The 12,872-nt window shown below is 36.2% G+C and overlaps 1 protein-coding gene across 1 annotated transcript in view; it reads right to left on the reverse strand.

Annotated features, from left to right (window-relative positions):
- Positions 1 to 404: 404 nt before the first annotated feature.
- Positions 405 to 12,872, reverse strand: part of LOC150080505 (ataxin-7-like protein 3) — a 126,003-nt gene continuing 113,535 nt past the window's right edge. The window contains exons 10-11 of the mRNA XM_090380716.1: positions 6,686 to 6,836; positions 405 to 552 (exon numbers count right to left, since the gene is read on the reverse strand). Coding sequence (XP_090236842.1) covers positions 405 to 552; positions 6,686 to 6,836 — 299 coding nt within the window. The remainder of the gene's footprint in view (positions 553 to 6,685; positions 6,837 to 12,872) is intronic.

Here is a 12,872-nt window from a genome sequence, read left to right on the forward strand (position 1 = left end):
CCCACCGTCTGTTTACCGAGTGAGCAACAATGCAAATGCCATTACAGCAGAGTACTTTTACTGGTAAATTTCATTGAACTTTTGCATTGCATGCTTCTTGTGTGGGCTTTCTTTACCTTAGCCCAAACATCTTTCAGTTGGCATCCAAACATGGACAAGTCTTAATTTCAACAAGAGCTATTATATCCTAATATTTAAATATTGAAAGATTCAAAATAAAAACCTCTAATTTTTTTCTAACATTTGTATATTAAAATAATTTTTTTGAAGTTAAATAATGATTAATAGCAGATATCTATACAGGAGGCCCTTTCTTAACAGTTTTAATATTAATAAGGCTAAATGATACAAGGAAACAAATTTATTTTGCCTCAGCCAAAAAACAAAAAGAAAAGTCCCTTGATTCACAATTTGCCCACAGCTAAAAAATAACTATCCATATCCACCATGAACTTTGTCAAACTCCGTTCCTCAACTACATTGGAAAGCAACTTATTCCAATGATCAATAATCCAATGATCAATACTGAATGAAGGTAAAACTTCATGAGATCTATAGCAATACAAAAAAGATTTTATAATGTATCATATAGTACATAACATAACTTAAAATTGTGTAGTATGTACTGCCATTGCATAACTTGGAAATAGTGTAGTGTTATTATACTCATATCTCATAGTTTTGTGTGGTACGTTTAAATTAGGCCAAAATCATGCCTCAGACTAGTGCAGTGAATCAAATATCTCAAAGTACCAAGAATGCTTTAGTTCAGGGAAGAACTGCCAAAGCCAGTTTTCTTATGAATTGGCACTTTATGTGCACTACTTGTTGCCTCTTTGCAAACCACTTGTAGTGAAACATGATACAGCCAAAGGGGATGCTTTTGGCTGTATCATGTTTCACTACACAGGGATGCCAAAGGGTGTGTGTTTGTTGCAAAGAATGTGAGGAGATTAAGTGAAAATTCAGCATTCTAGTGGACGAATATGAGAGCTTAAAGATCTCAATGACAGAGAGTGCCGGTCCCACTAGAGGTAGCTATTTTCAGAGGTAACTACTGCTGGTGTCAGCTATTTTCAGAGGTAACTACTGCTGGTGTCAGAAATATATTGTGTAAAAAGGATAGTTGGAATAGAACCAGAATATGTCTGATAAGGGAAAAATTTAATGATGTAAAACAGCTATCTTTTAAAGGTATAAAAGGTGATATTATTATATAAGTTGGTACTAATGATATTAAGAATAAGAGATCTGAGGATTTACTTAAAAGGTATAAGCTAATTCTGAGAAAAAAAAAGTCAAGAGTTAGGATTACATTTTAAAATTTGTCTTCAATTCAGCCTAGACACGATAGGAGGGAATACATGATGACAGTCTTGTCAATTAATTTGACCCTGGAGAGACTGTACAAGGCTCATAGGGTAGATTTTTTCACAGCATGGTTTGTGCTTGTTAACGAGAGAGTTTTTATAAGGAATGGTATATGCCTAAATAGATGGATGCAAGAATATTGGCTGATGCTATCAAAAGGTGTGTTGGAAAACTGATAGGTTGGAGGGGTGAGGGTGAAAAGACTAACTAATAGGTTAAAAGCATGCTGCAAGCAGGAATGAAAGTGATTCTTGAATCACTTCTATCTGGATATGCAGCAACCTGGAATGCAAGGTGTTGGAGATTACAAGGCCTGCCTGAAGTCCTCATGGGAAAAGCAAATACACAGGCTGTGTTAGGTTTACAAAGGGAACAAACAGGCACATTTACATTTGCTTGTACATTAATGTTAGTAGCATAGTGAACAAATTTCATGAATTTGAAGTACTGATTGTCATCAAATGCAGACACTTCAGGGATTTAAGAAACATGGTACCACTCAGAGATACTGGGTACAATGAATACAGAAAGGACAGGAGGAGGAGGGGAAAAAGTTATGCTTTTGGTTAAGAAGCCCACAGAATCTAAGGTTGAACACCCAGTCCAAATTGACTCATCATTGTGGCCAGTTTGATGTGACATAAGCACTGGGAAAATAAAAATGAGAACAAAAGTTAGAATATAATGAACAAATATACAGACAAAGAGAGTGGGCCAGCAAAGGGCCAACAGGAATAGGCTGCCTTATAATGGAGGATTTAAACTTTTCAGATATCGACTGGAATTTCTAAGTTGGTCACTCCCACAGTAGTAGAAATTGTCTGGATTTACCAGATACTGTTTTCTATAGGAGTATGTTAGAGAGGCAACAAGACAAAGTAATACTTTTGATCTGACATCAGCAATAACTCTTCATGCATTAAGAATCTTCGCTTAAAGGAACTATGAAGTGGCAGTGACCATAGTGTATAGAGGTGAAGTGAAGATTCACATAAGGACATAATTACTGCCAAGGGTAAAGGGAAGGGATTTTGCTTGTATAAATGCAACTAAAATGGTCTTAAACAATTCTTAAATTCTTTTTAGTGTGATCAACTGATGATGTTATCAAGTGCAAATTCTAAATAGGAAGCATTTAGGGAAGTAATTGTTCAAGCTCCTAAGAGACACTGTTCAAGGTTTAGACCTAAATGGATGTCAGATGACCCGATATGACTAGGGCTGAGAAGAAAAAATGTATGGGATAATTATAAATTATCAGGAAACAGAGAAATGTACAGTAAGTACAAATTAGTCTGCAATTAAATTGTTAAGGAGGTCAGGCAGGCTAAGACAGATTACGAGAAGTGTTTGGTTAAGAATACAAAGAAAAGTAGCAAAGAATTCTTTGCTTATATTAACAGTAGAAGGTAAGGGATGAACTGCATTGGCTCACTGAATATGAATGGCATAATTATTGTTAATACTGCTCAGATTGCTAACAAAGTGAATAAATACTTGCATCTGCATTCGTGCATGAAGAAGTTTTGCATTTTAGAACACCAAAAGCATACCAAGTTATAACTGGGAGCTAAATGGGTCTTTGATAATTGAAAAGAAAGAAGAGAAATTGTTCAAACTAAAAGTAAACAAGGCACCTGGGGCTAATGGAATCTATCCAATCATATTAAACGAAGCAACAAAAAGGTACACAAATCTTTGGTCATAATTATGCGAACAACCATGGATTCAGGGAAGGCCCCTACAGCTCCAATCTATAGGGCTCTTCTGTGATTTTGAGGAAGATACTTAAAGATCAGAGATGCACAAATGTATTTCCTATTCACAAAGGGAGATAGATGGGTAAAATGAATAATTACAGAACTGTAAGCCTACCTTCTGTTCTAGGGAAAATAATGGAGTCAGTGTTTAAAGAGATAAACAGGATCATCTTGACAGGAATGCAGCTATAGGGCAAACAACATGGATTTTTAAAATGGAGGTCATGCTATGGAGGTGAGCAATCTGATTGACCACTGTGAGAGAGTGACAAAGGAACTGGATGCAAAAAAATTATTTTGATATCATGTACTTAGATTTCAGCAAAACTTTTGACACTATTTCACATGAGAGACTGCTGTACAAACTAGAGATTAGTGGCAAGTTAATGCTATGGATAAAAGGATGGATGGGTGGCAGAAGACAGAGGGTGGCTATACATGGACACTGCTCTTCTTGGGTTAATGTTATTACTAAAGTCCTTCAGGGTTCAATGCCACACCCCTTACTTTTTTCAATATTTATTAACGATATTGATGAACGTATATCAGGCTTAACGTCTAAGTTTGCAAATGATGCAAAGGTTATCTGGGTGGTTAATGACAGAAATAAAGGCACACTGCTGCAAAAAAACCTAGAAAAATTAGGCATATGGATTGAGAAATGGAAATTGAAGTTTAACTTCGATAAATACAAGGTATTGGCATATGGATAGTAGTAATCCCAGAATAACATTTGGGTGGTATCACACTGAAGATGATGGGAATGAAAGAGACCTTGGGGTAATTGTACAGTCCAACATTGAAGTTCTCTGAGAAGTATAGACAGGCTGCTAGACAGCTTGTGAGGTTCTGTCATTGATATACAGAAATTTTGCTGACAGGCACAAGGTGGTGATTATCCCCTTTTATAAGGTTAGGCTAGGCCACATCCTTTGTACTGCATAAAAATCTAGAAGGCTCATTTTAAGAAGCATATGGATCACTTTGAACAGACTTAGAGAAAATCAACCAGATTATTCAAGGGCAGTAGAGGATACTCTTTCTATTAACAACTTCAGTTGTGCAAACTGCAGTGCTTAGAAACTAGGAACTTGAGAATTGACCTCCTCGATGTATTTAAGGCTTTAAATGGAATGAGTAAATTAAATGTTGATGGCATCCTTACCCTTTCTCAGACAACACACATAAGAGGGGGGAGGGCATAAATTAAAATTGAAAAAGAATGGCTACACAGGATAGATGTGCAGAAATTTGCCTTCAGCCAGAGAGCAATTGATTGCTGGAACAAACTTCCATCTAGTGTTGTTGAAGTGGATGGTTTGAACAAATTTAAGGAAACATTAGACAAATTATTAGATGGAATGGACAGATGAGGTGGGTAATTTTTCCCTTTTTTTGGCTGATGCTCTATAAGCTTGCTTTCTTGCATCATTTGTCACTACTACTGATGCTTTGCAAAATTTTATATTTATGCCCTCTTGTTATAGTTTTACCTGTCAACAGGAATATACCTCACTCATTCATTTGTAATGCTGAAGTTTCATTTCTAAAAGTTGCAACAGGTTAACTGAAACATTACCTAAAGTTAAACTTGGGGAAAAATAGGACAAAATTCCAATACATCTGAGGATACTTCCCCCTTATCGAAGATCATCTATTTTCACTTACATTTCTTTTTTTTTTCTTTTTCTTTTTTTTTTTATGAAAACCCCAAGCACAAGAGGTATTAGACCCTATAGTACTTAGTAGCGCGCATGGGCTGGAGGTTAGAGATCTTGCTAATGAACTTCTATAAATACAAAAGTAATATTTAGCACTTGATTATTCATTTTTTTTTTTTTTTTTGGTATAGTATAATAATTTAAAATGCTTTTATTATACCAAAACAGCATGCCTACATTAACTGTTAGCAACACTTATACATCATTAGGTGAGAACCATCTATAGCAGTTATTGTCAAGTGGTCAGTATTGCCATTATAATAGGGACATCCCTATTTAAATATGGCCAAGAGCACTGTTACCTGCCCATAGCACGTCTTGCTAATGTTTCTCATATTTACAAGTAGAAAGGTGTTTTATACATAAATAACCTTTAATTTAATAAAGGTATGCTCAGCAATACTTCAGCTGACAAATATTTCACACTTCCTGTTTTTTTTTTTATATATTTGGATTTATTTTTTTTTAGTTAAAACCACACAATCTGATATTTTTTGGTCAACAACTTCAAAATGAAACGCTGTTGAATGAGACAAAATTAAGTGAGAACCATCTATAAAAGATATGTGCATAACAATGTCATTTATCCTGTGGCTAATACATAACCTTATCTCACTACAGTTACTTAAATAAAAATTACGTGTATATAGCCATTTATATTATAGTTCAGCTAATGAAAAAAAAAAGAGAAACAAAAATTTTTAAATTTATGGTGATCATAAATTGTGAATTACAATGGTTATAATCTTATTACAACAAACTTAAAATTTACATAGCTTTTATTAACCATAATAAAAAAGCTTTAACAATTAGTTTAACAAGAATCTGAAATGTAGTCTATTAAATAAATTTTTAAGTGAAATATCTTTGTACTGCACAAACAATATATCACTTGAAACAACTGTATACAACTGTATATAGTTCTACTATATAACTTAACAATGAAATTTGATATTAAAACTAATTATTTAACAAAGCCACAGAAAAAGTTCTGATTTGATAACTGAAAATATTTTCAAAGACATAAATCATTAAAAAGCATACTTAATTAAAAATTATTTTATACTCATATTCCTAAATATTGCATAAAAAAATGAAAAAAAAAAAAAAACACCTATAAATGGCTGCCAAAAACTAACCACTGTACAAACATTACTTATTTCAAATTAGAAACTTTTATATACTAATGTATTGAAGGCCAGCCATTTGTAAATTATTCGTTTTAAAAACATAATGCACTCATAACTAAGACTGAATATACTTGAAATATATTTAAATTTCCAAACCTAAAATTCTCATTAAAATTTTAATTTTTGATTTCAAAATTCAAGAACAGTGATGCTTAATCAATAAGATAAGCTATATATTTGCATGTGCATCATATAAACATTTTTATATGCTACAAACTATATATATATATTTCACAAGAATATATATATATTTCACAAGAATAACAAACAACCACAGAAATATAGCCCACCTGATATACATTAATAAAATACTTGGTAAAAGATACGTAAAAAAAGTAATAGCAAGTATATACATAAAACCATGCATTTCCATGAGATCATCTTTTGCTTATTCTATGCATGTCTGAAATTTTCAACAAAAAATTATATACAAATAATGACAAAATAAGTTGCTAATATTAGCAAAGAGTAATGAAAATGCTATGTTATTGCTTTTAAAAGTATTTCTGTATGCTTTAATTTATAATCTTTAAAAGTTTAAATACCAGTATTTTTTTTAGTCTTAAATGCTTGCAGTTGCACTAACAATATATATAAAACAACAACAACAAAAAAAAAAAAAAATTAATCCCAATTAATTTACACAATTTCTAGGCTTGCCTGACCAGCTGAACTCTGGCTTGAACTGCTGCCTGTACTACCTTGAGAAATACGTGATTTGTTTTTTTTTTGGCCTCCACTGTGAGTAGGACGAACAGAATGGGTTTTTTTTTCTTTTTTCTTTGAAGGAGCACCTACAAAAATGATTTTCATAATTTATTGAATCATAAATTACATCAATTGGGGCTAGCATATGTCTGTCATAAAAAAAGTTTAATTAAAGTTATTGCATTCAAGTGTTAGTTCCTTTTATTATGAGATATGCCTAAAAAATAATAAAATTAATTTTTTACAAGTTAGTGCAAATGCATCAGATCTGCTCACAGCTAACTACTAAATAGTTATAAGATTGGCATCATTATGTACATCTCATATTGTGAATAGCTTCACAATGAGTTGCCATGATATTGCACTACCTTGAATAAGTAACTCTTCACCATAGGAGAAGATTATTGTTACTTATTCTCAGCAGATGCCACGACCCAGACAGCACCATTTGGAGCTGATTGGCTCCTCTTCAGTGGGTGGGCAGGCACCCTGGTGTTGCAATGATGGCAAGGCAATTGCAAAGTATAACTCCACGATATGAGAGATTCCTGATGGTGTGTAGTAATTTGAAAATAAGTAACAATAGTCTTCTCCTATGGTGAAGAGTCACTTATTCGATTCGAGGTAGTGCAATATCATGGCAACACGTTGTGAAGGTATTCACAATATGAGATATAATGATGCCAATCTTATAACTTAATGATGCCAATCTTATAACTATTTAGTAGTTAGCTGTGAGCAGATCTGATGCATTTGAACTAACTTGTAAGTATGTTAACTCACTATGTAAATTGAGGCTTTTTCCCTAAAATGAGATGTAACTGAAATTAATTTTATAATAAACATAAGAGGTGACACCAAAATGTTACAAAAATGGTCATGTAACACTAATGATAATAGTATAACTTTTTTCCAGCTAGGTAGTGATAGAGTATACTTTAGGGATAGCTTTTCTTGATATATGCCATTCTATGTCATCTAAATTATATATATACAGGGTCCAGTCACATTATTATAACCACCTAACTAGTATCCAGAATATGCGCCTTTCACAGCATGCACACCAATAAGTCCATGGAAGGTTGCTACGGGTATCTGTGACCGTGCAGACTGCAGTGCACCCCGGAGTTCCTGTAGGTTCCTTGGTGGAGGATCCATCCATCTGATGTGTCGATCGAGGTGGTCCCATAGATTTTCAATTGGATTAAGATTTGAGGAATTCGGTGGCCAAGGGAGTAGCTTAAAGTTGTCGTGCTCCTCAAACTACTCACGGACAATTCTGATGACATGGCATGGTGTATTGTCTTGTTGATAGATACCATCATCCCCAGGGAACATGGTCAACATGTACGAGTGTACCCGATCGGCAACAATCGATAGGTAACCATTTGCGTTCAGGGTGCCCTCCAGAGGTATCAGCGGACCCAAGCCATTACATTAAAAACATTCCCCAGACCATAACGCCACCCCCACCAGCCTGCATTCTGCCAACAATCGTGTCTGGGTGACTGTTCTTGGAGGTTTCATGCCTAATATGCCATCGTCCATCCACTCGGTGGAGCAGAAACCGTGACTCATTGGAGGAGGCTACCCGTTGCCACTTGGCCAGGGTCCAGTGTTGGTATTGCTATGCAAACTGATGCTGCTGTTTGCAATGAATGGCCGTCAGCATGGGTGCTGTCACCAAACGTCTGTTCCAGAGCCCAATGCACAACAAGGTTCGCTGCACTGTTGTGTTGGAGACCTTTCTGGTGGCCATACGGTTCATTTGGATGGCCAGTTGAGCAACAGTAGCACGCCGATCAGTCCTGACCAACCACTTCAGCCAACGTTTGACGGATCAATGGCGCATGGGCCACAATTGGCAAATAGGGTTGTCAAAACTATCCCATTCATCCAGTCTTGGTACACTTTCACCACATGAGCAAATGTCAGAGCCCAATTGGAAATACTAGCTAATCAGGCCCTGCAGATACTCCAATAGTGGGCCAAGAAGAATTTCTTAACAATGTCACCGACAAAGACATCGTCGGCACTGCTTAAAAGAACCCTGCAACTGAGATGACCACCCCAGATTAAGATTGATGGGACAACTATCAAGTTGGCCAGTCAACTAAAATACCTGGGTGTCATACTAGACAATAACTTATCCTTCCAACCACATCTCAAATTCCTAAGACAAAAGATCAGAAACTACTCTACCATAGTAGCTAGGATCATAAGGTGAGACTGGGGTCTCAAAAAGCATACCCTAGCCTTATACTACAAGACAACCACAATAATTACATATGCTTCAGCAATCTGGTACGACAAAACTGCCTTGGTCGTAAATAAGAGAACCCTGGATGCAATTCAACACACCATCCAGCTCACTACCACCTGTGCCTGCAGAACGGTGAGTAACCCAGCGCTGCAGTACTTCCACTTGATCTTGAAATCGCAAGAACAGGACTCCTCTACTACTTGTCTAAGGGAATAACCACCACTTTCCTGGAATTTACAATAGCCCCAACAAACAACCATAAGGTAGAAAATATCCGGCTTCGGTCTCACCTGCTGCAGGTGTGGCAGGACAGGTGGGGAGAAACAACCAAAGGAGCAATCACCCACAAGTCTTTGCCACTTGAAAAAATCTATCCAAAATCGCCTACTTGGTTCTTTCTGGGGTTGCAAGCAACATACTTGCTAACTGCACATGGCCCCTTTAATGCAAAGTTAATGGGCTTCGCCCTTGTGGAGGATCCATGCTGTACATGTGGAGAGAGTGCGAAACCTGGGAACACCTCATGTACGACTGTCCGCAATACGAGGATCTCAGGTGCATTCTAATCACGAGTATACGATACCTCCCCAGAGGGCAAGAGTTTCACCTACTGGATTCAGAGGAGGAATACAGAGCCCTGACCAACTTCGCTCAAGAACTCTTCTCAAGAAGGAGAATACTAAATGCAATACACCAGGAGTGAAAGACGACCAGCCAGATAACAAATCAAAACATCCTTTCAGACACACCTCGGAATGATAATTATATGGAAGATACTAGCTGTCTTGCCTAGGAATAGTGACGGTGCACTTCCTACAATGATACGAACAAACACTGGAACCAAGAAACCCTGCCTATGTACCAACAAATATGAGACCTAAGTGAAACTGACAAATGTACTAACTGAAGATAGAGAACCAAAAACAAAGACATTCAACTTGGACGGGACACTGTCCCACGAGTGACTCTACTACTGGACCTGATCTTATGACTAAACTACGACTGCTGCAGCCTCACTGCCATGTAGCCAAATGGCGATCTGTACTAGTTCCCTTGCCTGGTACCTTTTTCCTCTCCCTGGCAGGGGGAGGAGGAGATGGTCTTCCTGTCTCCTCCCTCCCCTGCCACCCCATATACTTTGCCTGGTGAGGCATGGGCATGCCTTACTGACCACCTGGGGTTGCCTTCATACTTCATTGACCCCATACTTCTGTCTTTCCCCCCAGTCTTCATTCTCTTCCCCCTACTCTCACTAATACACCAGCGTAAACCCCACATAACTAATCAAAATTAACGATTTCTAAATTGATACCTGAACCACATTAACCCCTCCTGGCTTTTCCTAAACTTAAGTGTCTCCGGTTTTTTTTTTTTTTTTTTTTTAGGTCCTAGCCACTGAAATCTCTGAAAATTAGGTGGCAGGATCTGCCAGAGTATATATAAGCTACTGGATTCCTGGTCTGCCTCCACGGGGCATAAGTGGGGCAACTTTGGGTCCCAACTGGGGTTCAGCGGCTAAACGACCAGAAGAACAACAGTACACAACACTAAATGATCCAAGACCCATACACTTTTAAATCTCTGGCATTTACAGCATACTGTAACACACCACAATGTAAAATATGCAGAGATGGGGGAAACCCCTGGTGCCGCTTGACCCTAAACACACTTACACTTACCCGTGTGCATTTCACAAAATCCACTGTTTCAGAAATGCTGGCACCCCTGGCCAGATAGCTGATGATCATGTCTTTTTCCAGGTCTGATAGGTCGCGTGCCTTGCCCATGACAGAGGCTGTTACTGTGTTCACGGATGCCTAACATCAAACCTTATATGCTTGCAGTATGTGAACTTGACACATGCACTGTATGATTCACTAGGTGTGTGTGATGTCTGCATTGGGGGGTGGTCATAATATTGTGACTGGACTCTGTGTATGTATATATATAAAGCTGTTTAAAAATATATATAATGTTCTCTATGATTTTTTTTTTTGAAATACTCATAAAAACAAAATAAAACAGTTTTTATTAAGTTTTGTTTCAAATTTGGTGAAAAACACGTATTCCAGTAGTCTTAGGAGAAAATACTTTATCAAAAGTCCAAACATTCAGATACTTTTAAAGATTTCTTCTACTTTGCTTTGAACCAAATACCTGTGGTTGGTTCAATTACAATGGGCAGAATGCCCAGGGCCTACAAAAATGTTTCAGGCTGAGTATAAAAAAAAAAAAAAAAATCAGATGACTCAAAAATAAGGGGGGAAAAAAAATGCTAAATTAAACTTCATTTGTTTTTACTTCAATGAAAATTATTAATGGGGGAGGGCATAATACAAAATTAGGTAACTGAAATATAATTTTGGTAGTTCTTCACACAGATACTGGTATATATTAATTAACTTTGCCATCTGAAAAGTATTTCCCTTTAGAACTATTACATCACAGTAACTATTTTCCAATTCACTAATTTCCAATTCACTTAGGAAACAGAAAAGAAGCATCAAGGAGTCCAAACCTGGTATTCATAGGCATGTGCACAGGAAAGCTGGGGGGGGGAGCATGGTCCCACCCCCTGAAATCTTGAAGGGGGCCCTCGTAGCCTCATGTGTCAAACATTTTAAAAAATTTTGTTAAATCATAAAAAAAAACTGTTAAATTTTAAAAATAAAGAATTAAAATAAATAAATATTTAAATAATAAAATAGATATTTTTTATTTTATTCATGTTCTTTAAGTGTAAAACATATTCCGATATTTGAATTTCCACGCTCATTTCACTTGACACAGCCGTCCGCGTTGCTGTGCGACGGTAGCCTCCCCTCGCTAAATGGATAAACAACGCTTTTCACATATATCCCTCATCATCATCAGCCATTTTCAATCCACTGCAGGATGAAGGCCTCTCCAGCAACTTTCCAGTTCCTTCTATTTTGTGCAATGGCCATCTATTTACTACCCACAAACTCAGAACACATATATCCCTACTTTACGCTTAATCTCCTATTGTTTTTGGTGATTCACGGAATTTGCAAAAGGTCTTCTTGGTGATCTTGAAACATAGGGGTTCAACAAATGAGTTTATAATAATGAATAAGCCAAAAAGTGGAGCTCAGAAAAGAATGAAAATGAATATCAAGGCATACTTCAGTAAAAAAAAAGTCGAATGTAGTGAATCTGAAAATGAAACGTAAGTAAAATAAATTCATTTTTTATATAAATCCTGTCCAATCAAAGCAGTTAAATCCTATTCCACTGGAACACGATTTACCAATTGCAGTCACTGCAGAAGAAGTAATTGATGAACTCATCGCCTTTGTTCCTTTTGAACGTAGAATATTATTATAATAAATAAATGAATAGACCTAAAAAAATTGTAAACCTAAAAAGGTTGAATATTTATCAGTTATGAACTATTATAATGTATTTTAATGTGTATGTTTTTTAAATAAATTATTTTTTTAAATAAATAAAAGTTTTAATATATAAATAAAATTGTATTTATAAAAATATATTTATTTAAAAATAAAAGATTTTATTTTTTCTAGGGGGCCCAAATTGTGGTTGGCCCACCTTTTTGTTTTTAGCATTAGCAAGGCACATGATACAAGAAAGCAAGCTTATATAGCATCAGCCAAAAAAACACAGGCCCTTCTCATTTCACCCATCCACTCGCTCTAAATGTTTGTCTAGTTCTGCCTTGAATCTGTTTAAGCTATCAATTTCTACAATCAATTTCTACAACGACAGATGGAAGTTTGTACCAGAAATCAACCACCCGCTGGCTAAAGGCAAACTTCTGCACATCTATCCTGCAACTGCCTTTCCTCAATTTGAATTTATGCCATCTCAGGCGATT

This window comes from Mastigoproctus giganteus, chromosome 9, assembly GCF_048544385.1.
Source record: "Mastigoproctus giganteus isolate SK-2022 chromosome 9, ASM4854438v1, whole genome shotgun sequence".
In the NCBI taxonomy this organism is placed as follows: domain Eukaryota; kingdom Metazoa; phylum Arthropoda; class Arachnida; order Uropygi; family Thelyphonidae; genus Mastigoproctus; species Mastigoproctus giganteus.